This window comes from Giraffa tippelskirchi, chromosome 5 (assembly GCF_054371585.1).
Source record: "Giraffa tippelskirchi isolate mGirTip1 chromosome 5, T2T-mGirTip1v1.2.pri, whole genome shotgun sequence".
Classification (NCBI taxonomy): domain Eukaryota; kingdom Metazoa; phylum Chordata; class Mammalia; order Artiodactyla; family Giraffidae; genus Giraffa; species Giraffa tippelskirchi.
In genome coordinates, this window is record NC_137279.1 from 172,691,654 (window position 1) to 172,717,066 (window position 25,413).

At 52.8% G+C, this 25,413-nt stretch overlaps 1 protein-coding gene across 3 annotated transcripts in view; it reads left to right on the top strand.

Moving 5' to 3' along the window:
• TRABD2B (TraB domain containing 2B) overlaps positions 1-25,413 on the top strand; it is a 225,357-nt gene that overhangs the window by 179,147 nt on the left and 20,797 nt on the right. For 2 of the 3 annotated variants that reach the window (XM_081485179.1, XM_081485181.1), the window contains exons 3-4: positions 7,194-7,340; positions 13,892-14,066. In XM_081485179.1, the coding sequence (XP_081341305.1) occupies positions 7,194-7,340; positions 13,892-14,066 (322 nt within the window). The remainder of the gene's footprint in view (positions 1-7,193; positions 7,341-13,891; positions 14,067-25,413) is intronic. The other variant, XM_081485180.1, reaches the window with a different exon arrangement.

Sequence of the window (25,413 nt, forward strand, 5' to 3'; positions counted from 1 at the left end):
TAGAAACCGAGCAGGAGGCCACGTTCCAAGTGGGGTTCCTTGGCCAGGTGACCTCTTTCCTCTCCTCATATGCCAGCTCCAAGCAGGCCCCATGACTGAGGTCCTAGCAAACCTCCTCCTTCGCAGCTGACTGCTCAGAATTTGGGCTTCACAGGCTGGTCCCTACTTGTCTGTTTAGCTGGAAGCAGCCTGGTGACTCAGGCCCAGGGGTAGCAGAAAGAACCCAGCACCTGTCAGCTGGACCTGAGTTTGAATACCAGCTCCAGTTCTTCAGTGTGAGACCTTATGCGAGTGCTTTCACCAGCCTCAAGGCCTCAGTTTCTTCAAGTGTCATATGGAAATAACAATCCATTCTCTGGAAGGATTATGGTGTAGGATAGTTTCTCAACATCCTTACCATGGCCCATGGAACTGGCATGCCAATCAACTCCAATCAAGTTGGCAAAATTAACCATCACACGCCCACCCCTTGTCAAGTTGGAATTCATACAGTATGTCCTTAAAACAGTATGTAATCCCCAAATAAATAATAACAAAGCCTCATTTATCCTAACATGATACAACAATTCTATGTACAACCAGAGCACACTATTACATTCCCCCAAGAGGATGCAAGATCTTTGAGTGGTATTTATTTACTCTTCTTGATGTACCATAACTTGAATTGATACTTAAAGTACTTGAGTTAACAATATTTAACCACAAAGTCAATATGTCTTCTGTTAACATGATGGGAGAGAAGAAAAGAAAAAGAAGAGAGAGAAGAAAACAAAGATTTTATACATACGCGTGCACACACACCTATTCTTAACAAATTAATGAAATACTCCAGGACAGTCCTTGTTTCTGTAGCTGGTCATGTGGTCGAAGCTAGTACTTATAACTGCCTTCAACTGTTAGCAGCACCACTACCCATTCCCGTTGCCTTCTGCAAGCTTCTCAGCTGGTCGTGGTTCTTTACCGGGTGGGAGACCCAAACCTTCATTCCTGGAGGGTCTGGGCCGTTAGACGTCCTGCCGGCATTGGGTCATTGTTGTTTCCCATCAACATTAGTTACCCACAGGACCTGGTAATCTGAGATGCCCTAAGGGATCTCCTGCCCGGGGCACATGCTCATCCTCACCTCTGTTGTGGAAGAGCAGTCCAGTTCCCCGGTCGTCAGGACCAGTCCCCCAGCCCACACAGTAACTCCCTTCTTTGCCTGTTGATTAAGATGCACGAGGAGCCCAAAGTGATGGGGGGCAGTGGGTCTGAACTTTCAGTTAAATGGAACCATTGTTGCGTCTTTAACTCACTAAATAGTAACATTTTGCCAATTATTTTATTTTTTTCCTTTTCTTCCCCAGCAGAGAGAGCAGGATTTAGGTCTGTTTTGTCCCTGACTAAATCCCCCGACCTAGAACAGCGCGTGGCCCGTGCTGGCTGCTCCGTCAGCACCACTGAGTGGGTTGGGGCCTTGGTTGTAATTTCCCTGTGCTTCAGGGTGGGTGAGAAGTGGCAGCCCCAGCCTGAGAGCCAGGCATGTCTCAAACACCTTCCTAACAAAGCGGGTCCTCCCTTCTCTTCGCCATGTCACTGCTGGGCCGACAAGTGAACACAGGTCGTGGTGTTCACCCTTCCAGCCCCTCTAGGACTGTTTACTAGACTAATCTGCAACAATAAACCTGTCCCCACCCTCCTGGCGCCTGCCTCCCTCCATCCGAAGCCTGTGTTTGAAGATGTGTTTAAATTCCGGGCCTATGCTCAGCAGACGCTGTGGACCAGCTCGTGGCCTGCAGGCACCACTGAGGGGGGTGCTGGGACTCTCGGGGCTCTTGGTGGCCAGGCCTCCACACACGGCAATCCAAGGAAGCAAGGTGGCTCTTGACTTCACCCCATGTTTGTTATTTCATGTCAAAGGCTTATCATAAACATTATCCTAGAGTTGGCCACCAGGGCTACAGACGAGGAGGGTTTGTTATTCTAAAGTGGCCAGGAGCAGAAGGCGTTGAGGCCTGGGAGTCTGAGCTGGGCCAGGCTTGGGGATTCAGGATAAATGACAAGGAAGCAGGAAGCAGGGCAGGGCACTGGTTCATGCCCATGCACTGGGCCTTGTAGGCCCTACTTACCAACCATGCTCCATGGTAATGGCCAGTGGGTGTTATCTGCCTCTAAAAGGAGCTCCATGTGGGTGGAAACCAAGTCCAATTAATCCAACCATCCCAGATGCCTGCAGAAAATCAGAAAGTAAATGCTTGTTGAAAGACTGAATGAGTGTAGCTTCCCTATGTCTGTTGAAAGTGCCAAGATTGTTCATGAAGAAGCATGTATTACTTTGAAGCCCTGGTTGGAGCCAGACAAAAGTAAATTTCATAGCCCACATCTGTTCTTTATGAGACCAGTGGCCTTGGGTCCCCTTCCCCTCTGCTTCTTTGGTTTCCCATCTGTGAATAAGGACCGTCCCTGCTGAGTCTCTCCCAGGGAGAGCAGAGGGAAGCCCAAAGGGCAGTGGTGAATTGAAGTGACGGGGTCCAGGGCTGGGTCCCAGTGCATCTGCCATGCCTTCTCCAGCTTTGTCACCTTCAATGAGTTACTCGCTATCTCTTTGCTTCAATTTTTTTTTTCCAATCTATTAAATGGGGTTAATACTAGACCTGTCTCAGAGTTGTTGTAAAGGTTAGATAAGTTAATATGGGCTTAGAGGGTTCCTGACACATGATAAGTGCTCAATAAATGTACTTATCCTGGTGAAAAATAGATAAGGACCGAGTTACAAATTGCAGAGGATGAGTACAAGACAGGGGGTGGTGGGGAAAGGTCATGCATGGGATTCGGGTCAGCATCCTACTCTCTGAAGTAGTTCTTGACTGTCAGTTCTTGACTGTCTGCTCTTCAGCTGTGACCAGAGAGGCAGGCTCCCCACCCACCCCAAGCTCTCAGTCTAGACAAGGAACAGGGAATTACCTGAAATGGACACTTCAGTGGGATAAGTGCCAAGACCAAGGGGAGCTTGGGGGTCTGTGGTGGGGGTTGAGAGGAATCTGGAATGACAGGCTTGGGTTTCAGCCCCAGTCTCATCACTCCTCAGCTGTGCCACCCTAGGGGTGCTTCTTGAATGGTCTGATTGCAGTGATTTATCTCTAACATGTTAATAACAAACACTCCCTGCCTGTTTCTGGCTATCTCTCAAGGCTCTGAAAGAAAATGGATCTGGCAAGATGCGTGGGATGAATGTGGACTGTGCCAGTGGCCACCTGGAAATCCAGCCCCAGACATGGTCCAGGGCACAGCAAAGGGTCCTCAGTTGGGGGCTGGGGAACAGGGAGCCCACTGTGCCCCCAGCTCACTGTGCGGCCTTGGGCAAGCTTCATCCTGCCTGCTCTGAACCCCTGTCCTTTCTCCTCTTCCCTACGAAGAGGGCATAGGAAGAGATCAGTGCTTCTCAAACGAGGCTCCAGGGTACCGGTGGGTTCCACAGAGAAGCACTAGGAGCTTGTCACAGGGGTCACTGAGCCAGCGAGACTTCAGGCAGGCACTAGCCTGCTTCCTTTTTTCATTTCTGTCCACTACACATTTTGAGTTCCAGGCAAGGTTTCTTTGGAAAACAATAACAATAGGAAAGGATTCCATGGCTACAAAAGGTTTGAGAAACACTGGACCCTAAGGGATCTTCCAGCTCCAATCCAAGAATAGTTAGGCCTAACTATTTTCTTCCAAGTTGTATTTGACAAGCATTTATTCCACACTTACTACATTCCAGGACTGTTCTCAGCACCCTACAGACTGCGGTGTGCTTCATTCACTAGAACACCTCCCAGCTCCACGAGGGCTACATGTCTGCGGAAGTGACTCCGTGTGTCTAAGAGGGTCCAGGGGGCCCGTTTCCCCTCCAGCCAGGTCTTCTGGGCGCCTGAGCCGGTGACCTCAGCACAGGCCAGGTGGTGCCGGCGCTGAGAATCAGCGGGGCAGGTGTGTGCAGCACAGGGTGTGGTCACAGGAAGTCTGTGTGTCCCAGCCCCCCAGAGGAGGAGCGCACTCCAGCCCGACATGGATGCTTTCGTCCCAGGCATGTGCCGCGCGGGAGGAAGTGCCTGTAGCTTTAGCAATGTCCGGGCCAACGGGGCCACTGCCTCCTGTGATCCATCCCCAGCCACCCAGCCGCCATCGACACCCTGCACCAGGTGGCTGCAGATCAGATTTCAGGGGGAACAGCCAGAACCTGGAGGCCCGGAGAAGGCCCAGAGGTAGGCTGGTGGGGCCTGACCTCATTTCCAGCCGGCTTATTAGGGGGAGTAGCCTGTGCTGTCACAGCTCCATGCACTCCAGCTCCCCTGCCCGGCTGGAAACAGAAGTGGGAGGGGATGGGCGGAGGTGATCTCACAAGCACAAGCTTGGTCTCGTCGCCCAAGACAGTCTATTCCCCAGACTTTGAGTACTTACCGCCTGAGCTTTGCTGTTCAGATTAGGTGTTCTGGAACCACACGGTGGTAGCATGCCCCCAGTGCTGATGGAATGCCAGAGTTCTAGCAGCTAGTGTGAAGGATTTACGGAGCAACCTTGAATGATGAATTGATCGCTGCAGGTGTCAAAGTGCTAAAGAAAGAATGGGTGACACCCTCTCTTTACCAGACACAGTGCTGAGTGCTGCCGATGCAAAAATACATAGGATGTAATTCCTATCTTCAAGCGGCTCATAACCTCAGTGCAGAGAGAGGTAGCAAAATAGTAGTTACAATCCGATGTTCACGCCCTGCTGGAGGAAGCAGGGTGGGTCGCTCATCTCTCAACACAGCTGTGCTGTGAAGCCTTCACTCAGATGTCTGGGCCCAGCTGCAGGCAGGTGAGCTCAGCTGGGCTCACTTGCTTGCCTGGGAGCTGGCTGGCCAGACCAAGATGGCCTTGATGGGACAACAACGGAAGCAGATGGGCTCTGCCCTGCATGCCTCTCACCCTCCAGCAGACCAGTGTGGACTGTTCTCAAGACAATGTGGGCATGTAAGAGGCAGCGGCAGCAGGACGTGTGTAATGTTTTCTCCATTTGTCTATGGAGGCTTGTGATGCTGGCCTCCACCTGTCATGTAGCAAGTCCAGAGTCAGAATGTGAGGGAGCTACCGAGGTCCCTGGCCAGGTGTATGTATATTGTTGTTGTTGTTCAGTCACCCGGTTGTGTCTGACTCTGCGACCCCATGGACGGCAGCATGCCAGGCTTCCCTGTCCCTCACCATCTCCCAGAGTTTGCCCAAGTTCATGTTCATTGCATCAGTGATGCCATCCAGCCATCTCATCCTCTGACACTCTCTTCTCCTTCTGCCCTCAATCTTTCCCAGCATCAGGTACTTTAACAAGAGTCATCTGTTCGCATCAGATGACCAATTACTGGAGCTTCAGCTTCAGCATCAGTCCTTCCAGTGAATATTCAGGTTGATTTCCCTTAAGATTGACTGGTTTGATCTCCTTGCTGTCCAAGGGACTTTCAGGAGTCTTCTCCAGCAACACAGTTTGAAGGTATCAATTCTTTGGCATTCTGCCTTCTTTACGGTCCAGCTCTCACAACCAAATGTGCCCACAATATGTATAGAGAGAGAGGTGAAGATTTGAGGTCATGACTGTGTCATTCTACCACGCAGGGAGACTATGAGAGCTTTAGGGGGAGGCCTTAACCCAGCCCCCAAATGGTCAGAGAATCTTCATGGAGGAGACATCTAAGCAGAGCCTGAAAGATCAAGTCTGGATCTGCAAGTAGTAGAGAGCGGAGGGGGGAGGCTTCTCATGCGCAAGGAATAGCATGTACGAAGCACAGAGTCAGAAGATTGCTAAGTAGCTGAGCATTTGGAGACACAAGGGCTGGAAATAAGGTCATTGACCACGGCAGGGGACAGATCACTGCCTTGCATGCTCCAGTGAAGAGCTAGGCTTTTATCTTCAGGGCAGGAGGCATCCATGAAAGTTTTGAGCGAAAAAACAGAAAAATAAAGTCAATCAGATTTGTGTTTTTAAAAGATAGCTGTGGTAGAAGAATATGGTATAGATGGGAAGGGAGGGGAGTCTGCAAAAAAGCATGGGTTGCAGTGAGATGCCTGGGCCTGAATCAATGTGAACCAAGAGGCTGAGGTGGGCCCTGTTGCCCCAGATAGGATGAGCTGGGCCTGAGCCCTGCCAGATAGACTGGAGCTAGAAAAACAACCAAGACAGGAGGCCTGAGATTACCTGCTGACGCTTTGCACAGGATTTGCAATTGTTTTTCCCTCTCACTGTGTTAAATAACCCCCTGTATGGTCAAGCTCCTCCCTTTTGTTGACCAAAGGAGTCTGGGTGCACAGTTGTGTGGAGCTGGCTCTAGTCCCAGCCATAAGGATTGGGCATGCCCCTTCCCCTCCTGAGCCTCAATTTCCCCACCTAAAATGAGACATTTTAGATCATCTCTCAGGGCCTTATGCCTCAGGCAGGCCATGTGCCTTTAGAGTGGTGGTGCTCAAATGCCAGAAGCCATCAGACTACTAAAGAAGTTCCCAGGAAGCCTGTTAAAAATCCACAGCCTGGCTGTACCTCCAAGTGATCCTGATACCATCCGGTCTGGCTGGGCACAAATGTGTCCCCAGGGCCTGGCGTGGTGGCCCAGAGCATAGAGGGGCTGGAGGAAACACGTGCTGAGTGGCAACAGAGATCTGACTCGGGTCCCGGCTCCTGAGCCCTCTGCCTGGTTTAAGGATGGCTCCTGGAGGAGGAGGCATTTGGGTTGGGCCTTGATATCTAACGGGCTTTCTGGTTTCTGGTTCATTTGTTTGTTTTGCTGTCTTTGGGGTGCTTTTGATTCCAAAATGAGTTTGTGCTTCTTCTAGAACTTTTCTAAGCACAGAAGAAAAGAGTCAGAATAAAAACTCGCCCGTCATTCCAAAACCCTGACACAACTAGGATCCCCTTTGCCACCTTCTTCGCTAAGCTGTTGATGCCCAGAGCAGGAGTGGGGACCAGTGAGGGCAAAGGGCTGGGGATGAGAGCAGACTGAGTGTGGTGAGAGGCCAGTGAGTGAAGAGCGGAGGCCGTGGAACAGTCGAGCAGCACCAGCTCATGTCAGGCTCCCCTCATTCTCACACACCCTGTTTCAGGCCTGTGGCCCCAAAGTCCAGCGGGTAGAGGGCCCATCCTTGAGGGGTCGGGGACCTCAGCCAGGGGCCGTGAGTGCAGCCCTGACTCCTGTCCTCTCTCTGCTCAGGTGCTGTTCGCCCTGAACCAGACCCTGCTGCAGCACGAGAGTGTGCGGGCTGGGAGCCTGCAGGCCCCCTACACCACCGAGGACCTCATCAAGCACTACAACTGCGGGGACCTCAACGCCGTCATCTTCAACCATGACACCTCCCAGGTGAGGCTCCTCTCCCCGGGCCCAGGCAGCTTCCAGGGCACCAGTATAACCATGGCTTCTAGGAAGGCATTTATTAGACACCTACTGTGTGCCAGATGCAGCTAGTAAGCAGGAGCTGTTGGCATCCCTGCTACAGATGGGGAAACTGAGGCTCAGGGAGGGGAATAGACTTGCTCAAGGCCATACCACTTAGTTGTTATCAAGTTATCAAGAGCCCCGCTTGAGCCTAGTGTGTGTGGCTCTGGGACCTAGACCCTGGAAGCTTTCCCTGTAAAAATAAGGAACCCTCGTCCAGGCTCTGTGCAGCATCTGGGGAGATTAAAGCCCAGGGAAGGGAAAGCTCACAGGTGCTCAGAGCTTGGGCTTGAGTCCAGTCCAGGGCACTCTGCCTCGATTCGAGTCCTAGAGCAAAGATTAACTCCAGGCTGGCCAGAGGGTAGAAGGGAGTCAAGGAGCGGAGCATGGCTCCACCAGGTCTCCTGTTGCCCTTGGGATAATTCTAAGATACTTTGTAGGCAGTCAGGACCCCCGTCCGTATCCTACCCTCCGTGGACCTCATCACAGCCCAGGTCTCCTGCCACACAGGCCTCATTCTGAGGACCTCTGCCACTTGTAGCCCTTCCCCCACCCCCACGCACCTTGCCCTTTCCCAGTGCTCTGCCTTTGTTCAGCCTCCCCCTTCCTGATTTCCTCCCACGTGGCTGTGGTCTAGTGTCATCTCTTTAAAACCACTCTGATACCCTGGATGGATTTAGATATTCTCCTGGGCACCTCTAGGTCCCCTGTGCTTTCCGCATCTGGTGCTCGGTTATCCATTCATTCAAGAGGCAGCTGAATTAGAACAGGCCACCTCTCTGCTCAGGACACTGCAATTGCTCCCCATTTTTCTCAGGGTAAAGCTAGAATCTCTGTGATGACCTGCATGGCCCCATGGTCTTTCACCGTGGTGGACCAGGTGTCCTTCACCCCAGGTACTCTGCCTCCCCCAACACATCACTCCGTCCACATGGGCCTTCTCGCTGACCCATGAGCCCACTTGCACACTTCGTCTTTGCACTGGCTGTTTGCTCTGCCAGGAAGGCCTTTCTCCAGTTATCACCATGGCTCCCCACCTCTCTACCTTCAAGATAGAACTCACATATCATCGTCTCAGTGAGGAAGGCCCAACTGCCTGGGCTGGAATTGCTACCTCCCACCTCCCCACTTGTCACCTTTCTTGTGCTCCACTTTTCCTTCATGGCTTTTTATTATCTTCTCGCACACTTACATATCTCGATTCATTGATCAGTAATTATTTGTTGTCTGCCCATTCCCACTACAGCATAAACTCCCTAAGGGCAAGAATTGGGGTCTGTTTTATTAACTGATAATGAGCCTGGTACAGAACAGGACTCAGTAAATATTGGATGAATGAAAGAAATAATTTTTAAATGTCAGTCACAGAGATATGGAAAGGGATATGGCAGGGAGCCAGAGACAGCTGCCTTCGTGGGGCTGGGGGTCTCTTAAGAGAAAAGGGGAGATTCAACAAGCAATGGCACAAAGCATGACCCTTGCTGCAGGGAGAGTAGAGGATGCTCTTGGAGCCCTTGGAAGGAGCAGGAATTTAGATGGGCTTGGAGGTAGGGGTGGAGCAGGGCTGGGAGAGATGGAAACATTCTTGCAAGATGAAAGGTCAGAGAACCTGCCTTGGCCACAGACAGGAGGCGGAAGAATGTGCCAGTGGAGGAAACCATTCGGATGAGCTGGAGGCAAGAGAGCAGGAGGAGGGGTGAGAGTTTAGGCTGGAGGCATAACCAGGGACCCCACTAGAGCAAGGGCGTCTTGCCCACTCTCGTCACGCTGCTTCACATGTGGCACAGAGCAAATATCAGTGAGCAATGCCACAAAGGCAAACGCAGGTGTGCGCTGTGCTCGGAGGGAGCATCAGGAGGCCCTGCACAGGAGGCTGGGATTCCAGGTGCTCTGACTCTCGCTCCTGGAGGAGAGAGGGAGGAGAACCCTGGCAGCACAAAGCTCACAGTTGCATCACCAGCCACTCTCCCCATGATAGAGCCTGGCCCTGCATCTTCTGCTGGGCAGAGGCTGGTGAGCCCTGGGCAGCCAGGGAGCTGTATGCTTGAGGGGACCCTGGGGCAAGTGGTGTGCAGGACAGAGTTGTGGCCACAGACAACATAACACTAAACTGAGACAGGGAAGAGTGGGGTGACCCCCAGGCATGACAAACTCAGATTTTCTTTGTGCCTGTGTCCAGAACCACTGACACATCTCCGGCAGGTGAACTGCCTTGGAGGGTGTCTCTTCACAGTGCCTATACTTGAAGTGGGTTAGAGAGCACGGGTAGATTCACCCACCCAGATTAGAAGAGCAACCCAGGCTGCACCCAGGGTGCACAGGCAGAGTCTAGCCCTCACAGGAGGGACTAGGCAACCCTGCTCCCAGACATAGACAAGCCTGGCGTCAGGGTATCCATGCTAAATCCAGGGCCCATGTGCTAACAGAGAAGGGCTCTGCAGCTGGAGGCCTCGCAGGACCCAGGGGCTGGAGGGGAGTGGTCACTGCCTGCAGTTGGGGAGGGCTTCAGGGAGAAGGTGATGTGAGAGTAGAGTCTTGAGTACCAAGCTTGAGAGTAGAGTCTGCCAGATGCAGGTGAAGGCAGGGACTGGCAAGCAGAGCCAGCTGCGCGGCCAGTGCTCAGGATGGTGGGAGGTCCTGAGGAATGACCAGAAAGCAGAGAGCAGACCATGTAGGGGTGAGAATGCTCACTGAGGAGCCAACTTCCCCGGGTTGTTTAAGCTAGACAGAGATGTGGTCAGAAAGTTGCCTCTGGCTGCAGTGCTGAGGCTGCTAGAGCGGCCTCTGGAGGCGGGGGCTGGACTGATGCAGGGCCCAGGATAATAACACTGGCAGACAGGGACCAGGCACACCTCATACTTGGTCTGCTTCTTGATCTGCTTCACCTCATCCCCCTAACCCCACATCCAACCTTCAGAAATGGCTGAGGCCCTGGCCTCCCGCCGCTCTCTAATCACTAGCATTGTCAATGTCCCAGATCAGCAGGGCAATCCACTGGGAAGCCTTCTCTGAGCCCCCTAGCTGGCATTATGTGTAGAATAGCCATATATATATATATATCTCATCCATATTCAGATACTTTTGAGAGTGAAAGGTCAAATATAATTGAAGCAGAATAATTAACTAGCATGCAGCAATCTACCCTAGGCATGAACCAGGACTGTCCTGGGCAAACCAAGACACGTGGCCACCCTATTAGGGGCCTCGTCCATGCTCCCACATCACTCACTGTCCTCTGAAAGCACACATCCATCAATCTTCTGATCCCCCCACTGGCCATGGGCTTCATCCAGGGCAGCAGACTCAGTCTGAGGTTTCTCTGTGGCCTCCTAAGTGGACCGAGGGCTGGACCCATGGAAGTTCTTAGAAGGTGTCTATTGGATGAACAAGGTAAAGAGAAGGGATGAGGTTGTGACATTAGCAGACCTGAACACTTGACCTCTAAACCACCCAGTCCTAGCTGAGAGGGGAGTCTCAGGGCCCTGTTCCAGCTCTGTCAGGCCCATCTACTCATCACTCCATCTTGGATCCATCATTCTAAGGCCCTGGGGACCTGGCACATCCTCTTTAAAATTTTTTCATACGTCCTGCACTTGAACTTGTAGCAAGAGATTTAAGGCTCCCAACAAACCTAATGACATCATTAATTTGCTTCCATCCAGCCAGGCTTCATCCTTGGCATGGAGCCAGGGCCCATCAGCATGAAACATGCAGAGAATATCAGCCAGCTGCTGGGCAGCTCAGGGAACCGAATGGCTAACTCAGCCTTTTCACCGCTTTGACGTTGGACTTTCTGGTCCTTGTTCTTTTTTAAAAAGAAAATTTCCATAAAGAATGGATGGAGATTCAGCTTCCCCAGATGCATACTGATGTTTAGGGAGCCAAGGAGAGAGGGCTGGACACATCACAGGTCCCAGGAAGAAGATATATGCCTGGACCATTGGAGAGGGGAAGGGAAGCAGAATGCTGCCTTCATGCTCTCCGATGATCCTGAAGGCCATCTTTCTGTCATCTCCATCTCTGTGCAAGGACACCCTTTGCTGTAGCCTCTGCCATCAGAGGGGAAAGATGAGGGAGTCAGGTCCATCCTCTGAGTTAGTTGTTCTGATGTTTAGTCAAGATTTCCTTTCTACCATGACAATGTATTTAGCAGTCATGTGATCAGTTTGGAAACTGAGTCTCGGAGAGACCAAGTAACTTACAAGTTACAGTAGCCCCCCAACTGGTAAATGGCAAAAGAGGGACTCCAGCCTGAGCTGACCTGGCTATCAGACCTCAGGATTCCCATTCACTATCTCCAGAGCTATTTCCTGCAAGCCTATTCATTCATCTGTGCATTCACCCATTGAAAAAATACTTATTGTTTGGTACAACATTGTCCTACATTCTCTTCCATACACAGGGAATGGAGAGGAGCCTGTGGGAGCCATGTTTCCAGAAATAATCCCTCTGAGTCAGTCTCTCTTGTGCCCCAGCCCCACTCAGAAGTCTGCAGAGTTTCCTATAGCAGCATCAAGTCCAGGCGTGGCCCGGTTTGTCAGGGCTGTCAACCATCTCTCCGATGATTAGGGGAGGGAGTAAGAACTCTGTTCCATCATGTATCCATTTACCAAACAGTCCCCAAGCACTGACTCTGTGCTGGCCCTGATTGGGCACTTGGAAAGCTGCTGCATACAGCTCACCAGGTTGTGCACTGCTCAGGTGTAGGGAACACCAGTCACATCATTGTCTTGTTACTCCCAGAACAGCATACCAGGCCTTTCTGGCAGAGAAGACCCTCTCTCTTGGGGAATGTACTCATCCTTGGCCAGCAGACAGCAGAGGCAGAGGTCCCAGCCTCCCCTGAGTCCCTCTGGTTTCAGCCTCTGTGGATACCACCATTTTCCTTAGAAAGAGGGTTGAAAACTCATCAGTGACTCTAGAAGCCATGTGACCTGCAGGAAATAGTCTTCCCATGCCACACTCTCCATCTGGCTAGTCCACCAGTCATCTAGGCCTTAGGTCCTGTGCTTTGGGCCTGGGTTGATGGAGACAGAGCAATGAAAGGGGGGACTCCAGGTGGAAGACATTCTGTGAGCAAGGGCTTGAAGGTTAGAGTGACACTAGTGGATTGTGGGGAAAGAAGGTTTGTTCTGATTCACGGCCTCATGTTCCCTGGTCCATGGCTTCCTCTCCTGCCCCACCCACATGCTGAAGGACACAGTACTGGAGCACTGGATCCACCATCCAGACTAGAGAGGCAACACATTGGGAGTAAGGAAAGATGGCACATCTTTATATTCAAGGCTCCAGAAACCTGTGCTGGTCACCGACTTTGTGCCAGGCATTGAGGGCCTAGGAATGACACACATGCTGTCCCTGACCTCAAGGAGCTCTGTGCCTCGTTCAAGAACATGTCAGAGATGCTTGGGCCACATGGCTGGGTGTGGACATGGGACTGAGAGCCAGGAAATATGGATAGTTCCAAGTCAGATTGTTGAACAAGCCATCATTATGGGAGGAAGCCTTGGTCCTGGAGCTGAAGTTTTCAAGAAGGGATGGAGGGTTTGGGTTACACCCTGGCAAGTGGCGGAGCTGGGGATGGGAAGATAGTGGTGGCAATGGAAAGTGGTCAACCAGGGCTCATACATTGGGAACACCAAAGGCTATGACCCCTCCTCTAACCTCCTTGGAGGGGAATGGGCTAAAAGGTGTCCATGACAGCACCCATTATGTCATGCAACCCCCCACAGTAGCGTTAGTACCACCTTGTAAATGAAGAAACCGGGACTCAGGAAAGTTTAGTAACTTGGCCCACAGCATCAGACCAGAGCTGAAGCCCAGATCAGCCTTTCTGTTATACCAGGCAGGCAGCTCAGCTGACCCACTACACCTGCTTGCTGAACCAGATTCACTGGTCATGCCAGTGACAGGGTCAATGCCACAGGGAGAGCCTTCCAGAACCTCAGTGTCTAGAGGCTGAAGTTCAACAAGGCAGAGGTGCAGGAGTGATACGTTGAGGGAGGGTGGCATCCGGGGCTCCCAGCCTGGCTCTGCTATTCAGTTAGCTGTGTAACTCTCCACCTGTCTCTGGACCTTTTGCTCTTCTTCTTTTATTCATAAAACTGGGATAGCAACAGTCATCTCAAAGCATCTTGGAATTGATGAAAAACATCAATTACCTTAATAAAGGTAAGTAGCCCAGACAGTAAAGAATCTGCCTGCAAAGCAGGAGACCCAGGTTCGATCCCTGAGTCATGAAGATCCCCTGGAGGAGGGCACGGCAACCCACTCCAGTATTCTTGCCTGGAGAATTCCATGGACAGAGGAGCCTGGCAGGCTACAGTCCATGGGGTCTCAAAGAGTTGGATACGAGTTAAAGAAACTAACACTTTACTTTTCACTTCAACCTGGCACCACACTGGGCTGTGGGTGCTTATTAGAAGCCCTCCTTGCTCCAGAAAGAACTGAAGGCAGCCTCTGTCTTGCCTTTACAGCTGCCCAACTTTATCAACACCACACTCCCGCCACACGAGCAGGTCACGGCCCAGGAGATTGACAGCTACTTCCGCCAGGAGCTCATCTACAAGAGGAATGAACGCATGGGGAAGAGGGTCATGACGCTTCTGCAGGAGAATGAAGACAAGATCTGCTTCTTTGCCTTCGGAGCAGGTTTGGGCCGGAGTGGGGAAGGGATTGTCTGCAGAATCCTTCAGGGCTGAGAGATTTGCTGGGCTCTCTACTTTATAAAGGGAAAAGTTGAGGCCCAGAATGAGCAGGAAAAGCCACCTAGTGTTCAGCAGAGCTGGGATCCAAAGCAAGTCCTCTGCCTCTGGTCTAGGGTTCTGTTGTAACAGTCCCCATGGGCAAGGGCAGTGACTGCTGCCAAGAGCAGGGCGACTTCTGTGGCCCCTTCATGCCCCTGGAGGCCCTGTTGAGAGGCCAGAACTGATGCCAGCTCCCAGTGTCCAGCCCAGCCTTGGGCCCACCCTGTAGAGCCAAGGCCAAGATGATGAGGGCCATGTGGCCCAGTGAGGAGAGGGCAGCTCTGGCATCCCACAGCCCTGGCTTCAGATCCCAGCCCCCTCTGGGTGGCATGGCCTCAGCAGGCTTCAGGACTTCTCAGAGGCTCAAGTCTCTCTTCTATGAATGGGCAGTGATGGCAATAATTATGTGATGAATTGAAAAGACCTACCTTCCCAGATGACTCTAGCGGTAAAGAACCTGCCTGCCATTGCAGGAGACACAGGTTCAATCCCTGGGTCAGGAAGATCCCCTGGAGAAGGGAATGGCAACCCACTGCAGTATTCTTGCCTGGAAAATCCTATGAACAGAGTAGCCTGGGGCCTACAGTCCCTAGGGTCACAAAGAATTAGACATGACTAAAGCAACCTAGCATGCACGCACACTTTGTAGAATAGTAACAAAGATCAGTACCATGGAGTAGTAACTTAAAACGGCAGCCACAGTTATCGGCATCGTTATGATGATGACAGTGAATACAGATTTTATCATCACCAGATGCTCAGGTGCAGGACCTGCTCAGCATCTCTTTCCCTGTTCCTCTCTTCTCTGTCTCCTGCTTCTTCTCTCTCACTCTTTCTTTCCTTCTTTTCCATGGCTGTCTCTGCTGAGGACAGTGCTACCCACGTTGGGACCAGGATACCGCATTTGCCTCCTTGTCAGCTTTTGCTCCAGAGCTACAAGACAAACGTTATTTTTTCTTATTCATGTTACTTGCAGTTTGGGCTGAATGAATTCACCTCTTGTTTTGTGAGAATTAAACGAGGTGGTTGGCTGCCCGCTCTCCCCTTCCTACCCTGGCCAGATACCCACATGCTGCCTGCCTACAGCAGGCTGAGTTGGGTCAAGCCAAGCAGTCTATCTAACACAGAAGGGCTTGTATGGACATCCTGATTCATAATTGGAAGCCTTCCCTGTCCTCACTCATTCAACCCCAAATAGCTAAAGGGCAAGAGCCAGGGTTCATGCCTCCCTACAGCCCTCAGCATAGGAGGGGCCCACGGGAGGGCCTCAGAAACACAGGACTTCTGTGACGGCCTCTTTAGGGCCACACCACCAACTGGACAGAGAGTTCTGGGCTCGCGTTGAGGCTGTGCCATGGCCCGATGTGGCCTCTGCCCCCAGCTTGTGCAGCCCCAGTTTACTCATCTGAGTAGAGAGAGCCAGGACTCACTTGGGCCATCTGCAATTCCAGGAGCTATTCAAACAGACTTGTAAGGATCCGGAGGGGTTCCTGTAGCGGTGGGAGGGCCTTCCTGAAGGAAGCAGGAGAAGCAGGACTTTGACTGCAGGACACCTGCTGGGCACCTGGCATAGCTTTGGCGACCATGCGGGAAAGGAAGTGCTCCCCAACACACCCCTCCCTCACTCACCATCCCAGCCCTCCTCCCATGGGCATATAGGCAGAGTCCCTGGGCTAGAAAGGCCCACAGCTGACCATGAAAGAGGAGCCACTCGGAGCTCAGCCAGCCCCCAGGCTCCTCCCCTGGCCTAAGAGAAGCCCCTAGAGAGCCCAGTCATTGAGGGAGGCCAGTAAGGGACCAGCATTCTGCATGCTCCACCTGCCTCACTTGTCCCTGGGCTCAGGACCAGGCACTCATGGGCTAGGAGTAGCTAACAGCAGCTCCTTTCTGTGGGTGTAGAAAGAGGAGAGCCTAGAGCTGAAAAATCACAATGGCCTGGGCAGCCCCTGACACTGAAACCCCAAGCCCACGGGGCACAATTGTCCACTCAGGCACAGGCCAGCATGCAAGCCTCCTGCCCACCACCAGTTTCTTCCCATCTCTGAAGTCCTTCTGATTTCTGGTCAGTTCTTTGGACAGACCACCCAAAAGACCTCACACCTGTCTGCTCTGCCCATCCTCCCTGCCACTGTCCTAGCCCAAACAGCCCCATCAGCTCCAGCCTCCTGGTCCTCTGCCTGCTTCCAGTCTGCTTCCCACAGTGGAGTGGGTGAGTGGTGCTGGGTCTGTCTCCCACCCGTGCGCTGAACTTCGGGAGGGCAGACTCCACTTAATCATCCCTGTGTTTTCAGTAGCACCTAACAGGTTTCAAGCTCGATGAATATATGGTAGAATGTATGAGTGAAGAAAGGACTAGATGGATGAATGTTGACCAGATCCTCCAGTCCTGGTCTCCTGGGCTTGGAGAGCCTGGGCCAGGCCAACAGTAAAGCTGGGGCAATGGGAGCCCCACCTTGGCTCTCAGAGACCCTCTATCCTGTAGCAGCAGGCCCAGGTTGTGGGCTGATCTTGCCACTTCTGGCTCAGCCATACCTGGAGCAGAAGGCCTGTTCAGTGCTGCACATTTACCCTTATCGTAAGAATTTCAAAGCTGGACTCAGCCTCCAAGCTCGAGCTTGCCCACCTCATCGCAGCCATGGGCAGGCTGGGTTCCACACGGGCCAGGATGTGGGTGAAGCTCATGGTGAGTTGGGGACAGAGCCAGGACGGGTGCCTGGGCCCTGAACTGTGCTCAGGGGCTCTGTTCTCACAGGCCGGCAGGGAGCCAGCCGAGTGGACCTGTGACAGTCAGTGTGTCGGCATGGGACCCATCCTACATAACGTGTGGTGACAAAAATCCATGCCTGCCTCGCTGTGTCCTTATGTCCATGTAGCTCCTGAATCCCATGTCCTCTGGCGGGCTGAGGATGTACATACAGGGACAGGCTAAGCGCTGTTTGGTGGTCTGCAACCTGCAGGTTTGCCCGCTCCATGGCACCCTCTGGGTGCCTGTTCCATTTCGGGCCTGCCCAGACCGGACCCCAGGCACTGGGGACCTGCGTCAGCCTGACTCACGGCCTGTGCCCTGTCCAGCCCTCAAAGGAGGTACAGGGCCCCTGAGGCTGTGGGAGCGAGGGTCTGTACCCCTGGAAATATGCTTCTCTATCCCCCAACAGGTGTCTGCTCGTGCAAAGTTTTCTCAGATCCAGTTTCATGGATGTCCCTAGGAAATAGCTTAGGATACAGAAACACAATTGTAAGACTCCCAGCCATCCCCAGCCCAGCCTTGCTGGTTCTATCACTCTACAGCCTGAGGTTCTGCCATTCTAGAGCAGACCAGACTCAGAGGCCAGCCGCAGACTCTCTGGGTGAGGGAGAGAAAGAGTCTCCACCTGCCTGGTCCAGCAGCACCTATCTTCTCCAGTCCAGCCCTGCTCTAGAACCCCTTCCTGGGAGTCCAAAAGCACAGACTGGGATGCCCAGTGCTGTAGGCCAACTGGTCTCTCCTCTGGTCTGCTCTCCAGGGGGATTTGGTGCAGAGGGTGAGAGCTTTGGAGTTAGTCTGCCTGATAAAAAGCCAGGCTTCATCACTGTTAATTCAGAGAACCTGGGAAAGCCATTTCACCTCCAAGACCTCAGTCTCTCATCTGTAAAATGGGGATAATACACCTGCCTCATTGGACTGTGCTAGATGTGCTTTAGGTAGCAGAGTTAAACTCTCTACTGCGGTGGATGGACGCTTATCCTAAAGGCTCTACTGAGGGCCAGCCCCACCATTCCAGGCTCTTAGATTGCATCACCCCTGCTCTTTGCAATAATGCCATGAGATGGGAGCTATTATACTCATTTTGCAGGTGGAAATAAGGCCCAGGGAGGATAAATGGCTTCCTCAAGGCCACAGGCAGGCACACACTCAATGTGAATCCTGGCCTCTTGGGTCTTCTTCCAGGCTATTCCCCACCTGCCACCCACCCCCCCTACCACCCAGACATGGTGCCCTTGCTGTGTACTTCCAGAAAAATTGACAATATTGTGGGAAAGTGTCTTTCTATCTGGCACATCCCATAAAAGAGTACTGTCCTTGGTGTCTGTGATGTTTCTGTATCCAGGCGCTGTTTGACCTCTTCTGGAGGTTATTCAGCAGGTTCAGGGGCAGTAAGGGTGTGGACATATGTGACAACTCTAAACAGGCCCAGATGGAAGCCCCGCCTCCCTGTGAGGTGGCTGTGGCCAGGGTGCAACCACAGATGTTCTGAAAGGATCCAGGCCCCTGCCTTGGAAGGGTGTATTGGCCTGGGGTTGGGGGAGAGAAGGGCTGATTCCCAAATGCCGGACCCATGCAGTTTGGCAAGGTGAGCCTGAGGGTCCTCAAAGAGCCAAGTGTGTCCCTGGATTTCCTCTGGTCTACACATAACTGAGAAAAATAAGTACAAGGTGGTGAATTTTTTATTAATGAAACATTCAGCTTATAGGCTTGTCTTATATTCTGAAATCATCTTCTTTCTACTGTGTTTGAAGGTAAACATCTTTTGCTTTAAAAAAAAAATGGTGGTGATATGAGACAAATGGGGCTTTCAAAGGCCTTCCTCAGCAAAATGGAAAGTTGGTAACTGTATTGTTTTTCCCCCTCACCCACCTTTCCTTAATACAAAATCTGGAACAGAGTGCATAATGTAGGGGCTGGCTGGCAGAGCTGGGCTGGAGACAGGAGCCAAACTCAAGGGTAGACCAGTTAACCTGCAGGGCCTGTACATTTTGAATTCTGACAGCCAGTGGTTATCGTATATCCTGTAAACCTAGCATGCAACAATCTGAATATAATTCTAACTTCTGGCTTTCCAAATTCCTTGGACCCTCAGCCTGTTGTTCTAAGATTATGTGGTTCTGATATCCCAGCCGTCCATCATGATAGCATTCTAACCCTCTCACAGAGTTTTCATCAATCACTCTTGAATTCTTTGGAAGGAGGATCGAGCTAAGAGCCTTCCAAGGCCTGGAAATCCCTCCATGTATAACTGTTGCCACCTGTCCCCTACCACAGGAAGCAGAAGTCCAAGCTTCTGCTTCTTCAAATCTAATCTGCTTCTTCAAATCTAAAGCAGGATTTGAAGAGTCTAAAGCCAGGGTGTGGAGCACCAGAGACAGAGGTGCTGTAGCTGTTACCCAGAGCACCTGCACGTCCAGCCTCCAGGCCAGGCCAGCCTCTTTCACACCCCAGACCCATAACCAGAAACACACCTGTGGGGCCACGACACAGAGGTTGATTCATGATGAAGACTTGGGCTTGAGGAAGGGAGAGATAGAAACCCAACACAGTGAACACCAGTAACATTTAAAAATTAATAACAGCAGCCGTTGCTCCTTGGAGAGTGGGCACCATCCTGCTTGAAGAACACCCCTATCCATCAGTTCATGTGGCTGTCATATCCTCAGTGCCTCTTGGAGGGAGACGAAATGATATTTATTATTCCCTTTGGTGGGTGGATAAATCGAAGTACAGATAAGTAGAGCAAGAATCTTAGAACTGAGTGAAACAGTGGTCAACAATGACTAGGCCATTCTTCCTGACGGGCAGTCTCCACCAAAAAGTCATTTAGCTGCTACTCTGTTCGCCTGAGAATGCCCTTCCCCTCTCCTGCCTGGACCTCCTCTTTGGGATTCCCCCAGTCCCACAGGATTTCCTAACACAACTCTGCTCATGCTGAGCACGTTTGTCATCTACTCTTCTAGGAGGGAAAGTAAGTCAGAGAAGGCTTCCCGGAGGAGGTGAGAACTGGTTAGTTGAAATTTCCCTGATGCAGGTTCAGCTGCCTTCCAGTTCCTCTTCCAGGTCACCCCCACAGTCCTCAGGGCAAGGCCCATACCCACCTCCTTCCCCCATTGGTTGTCCACTTCGGTGCCTCAGGAACAAAACCCCTCAGAGCTCATAGCCAAGCACAGAAGAGCACAGCCCACGCAGGGCCCTGAGAACCTTAGAAGCAAGGGACACACAGCAAATAGCACACGCCCAGCCACTTTTCTCTTCTCCTGGGCAAACGCCCATCACCTGCCATACTCCACGTTGGAACATGAGGCCACACAGCATCCAGAAGTGTTTCAGAATTTCCGACGGTGTTTCAAAGGGCCCTGCCGCCCCACCATATACACATCTGGCAGCTGGCATGCTTGCTCTGGGCTGCAATCCTTGGCCAGAGTCACCCTTCCTGTTTCGGCCCAGAGCATCCAGCCAGTTCGAACATCCCATCTGCTAGCTTGTCCCTAACTGGAGCCAACCGTGCACTCTGGACTGGGCTGGAGCTCTGTCTGTGAGCCAGGGGGTCTGGATGTCAGCTACGGGCTCAGCACGCCTGCTGGGCATGTGGGGAAGGCAGCGGGGTGGGCTTCAGACTCGGACTGCCTGCGTGAGGAGCCCAGTGCCTCTCCTCATAGGAAGGAGCCTGGGTAGACCAGGTACTTGGCTTCTCTCGACCCTCAGAGTCCATCTAAGAGGAGCCTGGCATCATTGGGCAGCACATGTGTGTCTCAAAACATGATGCAGTGCCATCACTCAGCACACATGAGCTCTTGCCTCATCAGTATTATTTCAAAGCCCAGAGGCCCCCAGGAACAGGACTCCCTCCAAGGGAGAGCAGGGCTATCCAGGGCCAGAAGTGCTCGGTGGCCCCTGAGGACCCAGCTAGGACCCTGTCGAGAGACCCCCACGGCCAGTCTCAGCTCCAAGGTACAGTGAGGCTCTGGAAGTGTCCCTGCCCCAGTGTTCGCCAACAGGGTGCTCTCCTGGAGTGCTGGGTGCTCCCATTCTAGGAAAGGAGCCTCTGGATGTTGAAAAGAGCAGTAACCATGACGCAGGGAGCCCTGTGCTGGGCACTGGCCCCTGCAGTTCACAGAACCCATCACAGGGTCCGGCTCCGCAGCTCTCTCCACAGCGCCTCCGGCTGATTTCCCATCTCTCTGCACAGTCTTCCTGGATCTGGGGTGGTATCAGACCCCAGGAGGGGAAGGCAAGAACATCTGACCTATCTCAGGGTCCCCCAGTCCAGCAGGTGCCTGACGTGTAGGAAGACCCAGTGAAGGCTTGTGGAGGAAACCCTCTGGCTTCAGGCCCTTAGGGTGCAGGTTCATCAGAAAACCCCGGGTTTGCATCCTCACCATGGGACAAGAGTGGGGCCCAAGGAGGAGGCTGACCCCTCCCCCAGGCTGTATCCTGTCCCCTCCTCTTCAGCCGTATAGCCCCTGGCACCCCTCTGCCACCGCCTGGCTCACTCTATCCTGTGATTGTTTGTGTACCCATCTCCCCTCTGCACTGTGATGTCCTCCAGGGTGGGGATCGTGTGCCTCAGCTCCTGGCACAAAACTGGGTGCAGGGAGACATCGTCTCCATCCTCACAGAACTGACAAGGCCCCAGTCCAGCCCTGCCTGGCCGCTGAGCTGGAGAAAGACAGCTCAGCACTGCCAGTTTGCCAGATGGACCCTCCTTGGGAGATTCGAAGCCCCAGGGTACCCCCCATTGTCCGTCCACCCCCCAGGTTCATCTGTCTAGCCCTCCTGCCACACTTCCTCAGGAAAACAAACACCGACATTGCTTGATAACCAGCAGCTGATCCTGGCAGCGAGATTAGCACTTAAAAGTTCCTCTTGCATTAATTTCAGACGCAACATAAATATGGGCTTGGACTCCCTCTTCCAGGAAGAGAAAACTGGAAACCCGTTGGACTCGCTGGAGAGAAAACATGTGTGCTGGCCAAGGGGAGCCTGTGTTACTCTGGAGCCTTTGTGGGAACATCTGGTTCCCCCTCCTTCCCTCTGCCGGGCCCCCCAACACTGTCTTAAAATTACCCTGTTAATTGGAGTATTCTTTGCACCGAACACTCACACGCTTTCCTCTCCGATCTGGTGATCCCAGCAAGGGACACATGTGTCTGACGATGCCCTGCCCCAAAAACGTGAGCTCGGGATCCCTCGTAGCCACCAGCACTTCACAGTGGGTGTACTGGCTGTGCAGCAAGCTAGGACATCTCTGGATGGAAGTCCAAGCTTTGCCTCTGCCGGCTGTGTGACCTTGAGCAGGCCTCATCCCCTCGCTGAGGTCCAGTTCCCTCATCTGTAAACTGGGGGTAACTGGAAAGGCTGCTGCGAGGATGAAATGAATTAATGTTTGAAAATTATTGTGGCCCAGGAGACTCACTGAGGAGGAGGTTATGTTCAAGTCATCACACGATAGAATCATGAAGGTGGGAGATCCCTGGAGACCTATGCAGGGAAACTGAGATTTAGAGAAGGGAAGGAAACTGCCTGAGATCACATAGCTGGTTGACTGTTGAGCCAGGTGGTCTGTCCTAACCTCAGGACAGGATTATTAGCTCTGTCCTACCCTGCCTTTCATCTCAGAGGATTAATGGGAGCCATCAGACTGTGCCCAGCTGATGGGTAGGGACTTGTTGTTTAGTCACTATGTCTTGTCCCACTCTTTGCAACCCTGTGGACTGTAGCCTACCAGGCTCCTCTGTCCCTGGGACTTTTCCAGGCAAGAATGCTAGAGCGAGTTGCCAGTTCCTTCTCCAGGGGATCTTCCTGACCCAAGGATCGAACCTGAATCTCCCCTACATTGGCAGGCAGGTTCTTTGCCACTGAGCCACCAGGGAAGCCCCGGATAGGGACTAGACCCAGCCTATGCTCTGCTCACTGAGCTTTGTGCCCTGGAAGAAGGGGAAACTTTGTCTCTGCACTAAAACACTGTGGGGCTCTGCCTGCTCAGAGCCAGACCCCTTCCCTGACTGTATATGATGTCTTTTAAGTGGTGCTCTGGCTTGTGGGGTCAGGGGACATAGGCACCAAACCAGCCCACCATTTGTCAAACCTCTAAGCCTCCTCCAGGCCCTTGTTCCTTCTCTTGCCTGTCCTCCCTGCCCAAGCCCATATATCTGTTTGAATCCTCCCCTTCCTGGGCTCTTCCTCCAGGAAGCCTTCCCTGATGCTCTCAATGTGTCAGTCTCTCCTTCATGCCCTTTGTTTTCATTGCTGGATTCTCCTTTTCCTCTCATTTCTTTCTCCCTTCTCTCCTTCTGTCTCTCTTTGTATCTCTTTCTTGCTGTCACGGCATCTCTGCTTTTCCTTCTCTCCCTACTGTTGTCTCTGGGTCTCTGGGTCTCAGTTGTAGCCTGCATCCCAGCCCCCGTCACCTCATCTCTTCTTCTGTCTCCTTGTGTCCTGGAGCTCTCCCCCTTCCCTGCCTGTCTCGAGGGTTTCTCCTCTCTCTGCCTCTCTCTGTGTATCCTTCTCCCTTACTCTGTCTCCGTGGCTGTGTGTGCCCCACCCCCTCTCCGCCCTCCTCTCCTGGTTCACGCAGCCTCAGTAAATGAAATGGGATGTGCCTTCCTGCAGAGAGCTGGCCAGAGAGCAGCTGTCAGTGCTGGAAGGAGCTGCTGAGCAGTGGCCAGGAGACCCCGGGAGCCTGGGCAAGCCGAGCAGGCGAAGTTCCGACACCGAGGGGCCCCTTTGGAAACTTTCCACACCTTCCCTGCAGGTTCCAGGATGGGTGTGGTGCCTTTTTCAGGATTTGTAACCTTGGAGGCAAGCCCAAACCCTGTCTGCTAACCCCTGGGGACAGCGTGCCCTGGGCCCTGACTGGGGCTGTTCTGAGGGCAAAGCTTCCAGGATTGATGGAATCTGTGGGGAGCATCACCAAGGGTTCGGGCCAGGGCTACAAGGGGAGGGGATCCTCAAGCTCAGGTCTCCTGGGGATAAGATGAGATCATGGAAAGGATATGGACTAACAGATCCTGTTATTCATTCATGAAGCCACCACCATGTGCCAGATTTTATCTTAGCCTTGGGGACAAAGATAGATCAGGCACGGTCCCTTGCCTTCTAAAAGCTCTTGATCTCCCCTCAAGTGGCTTGTTGGGAATGCGTTCTGACAGAGGCAGCTCTGAGGTGTGGGGAGCTCATTCCAGCCATGGTGAAGAGAGTGAACTGGAGAGAGTGGGGAGGATGCTACATGTAGTGATTCAGGCAGAAGGTGGTGGTGACCTGGGCCAGGGTCAAGCCTGGTTCAGAGGGAACATTTGGGGAACTCTAGTGACTGATGGGATGAGGATGAGGAGAGAGAAGGAAGAGCAAAGATGGGTCCATCTGACAAGGGTAGCGGAACTCAGCTGAGACACACCCAGGAGGGGAGGGTGAGGCTCTGGGGGATGTTGGGTGGGAGATGCTCAGGAGGCCACTGGACAAATGGGTCTGGGCTAGGCCAGCGGGTCCTGAATAGCAGCTGTGGTCAGTGACAGTTCAGGGAGAGCACTGTGGTCACTGAAACCATATGAATGGATGGATTCACATTCCCTGGATTGTGAATAGAGTGAGAAGAAAAGAAGGGCATGGACAGGGTTCACAGGGGCACCCACATTTATCAGGCAAGGGAAAGAGGAACCCACTAAGGGGACAGAGAGGGAGCAGTGAGAGCTATGAAGAAAACAGGACAGAGCAGTGCTGTGGTGTCCTGGGACACCAAGCCTCGAAGAGGGTGAGGAAGGGAGTGGCAATGGGAACCCGGGGTCAGGAGTGAGGGCTTCCGCTGGACAGTCCTGGGGCAGGAACCTCATAGGAAGGGGGCCTCCTGCCGGAGCTGCCCCTTGCAGAGAGCAGACACCCCCCACCCTGGAGGGAAGGAGATGAAGGCCCGTATGGCTTATAGGGATTTGAAAAAAAAAAAAAAATCATTGCTGATTGCTTCCTACTTCTTGAAGTATCTGAAGTCTTCTCTTTGGGGTCTTACCATGCACAGTAAGGGTCTGGAACTACTGAGGTTGAGGGAGCAGACAGGATGCAGACCAGGCACTGAAATGTTTCCAGGCAGTGCTCAGGACCCAGCCAGTGTCCTGTAAGGCTTGGGCCCCTCTGAATGCCCCCTCCGCCAGCTCCAGGAATGCTCCTTTCAGAGCGGCCACATGGCCATCTGCTCCAATGCAGCCTGGGGTGCCCTGTTTTCCCTGTGGCTCTTGATGTCTTCTGTGTGGACCACTGCTGGGCCCAGAGGCCCCTGTCTTTAAACGGGTCTCCATGGACACAGGGAAGGAATGGCCTTTGCTGCCAGGAGTGCATTCCAAGAGCTGCGGGTAGGGAGTTCCTGCGTCCTATGTGCTGGAGGCTGCCACACCTGGTGCCCCTCCAGCCCAATCACACCTGGGGGCAGGCAAGGGTGGGGCAACTCACCAGGACTCACCAGGCCCCAGCCCAGGACTGACTCAGTCCCTTGCTCAAAGGTGCATCCTTTTCC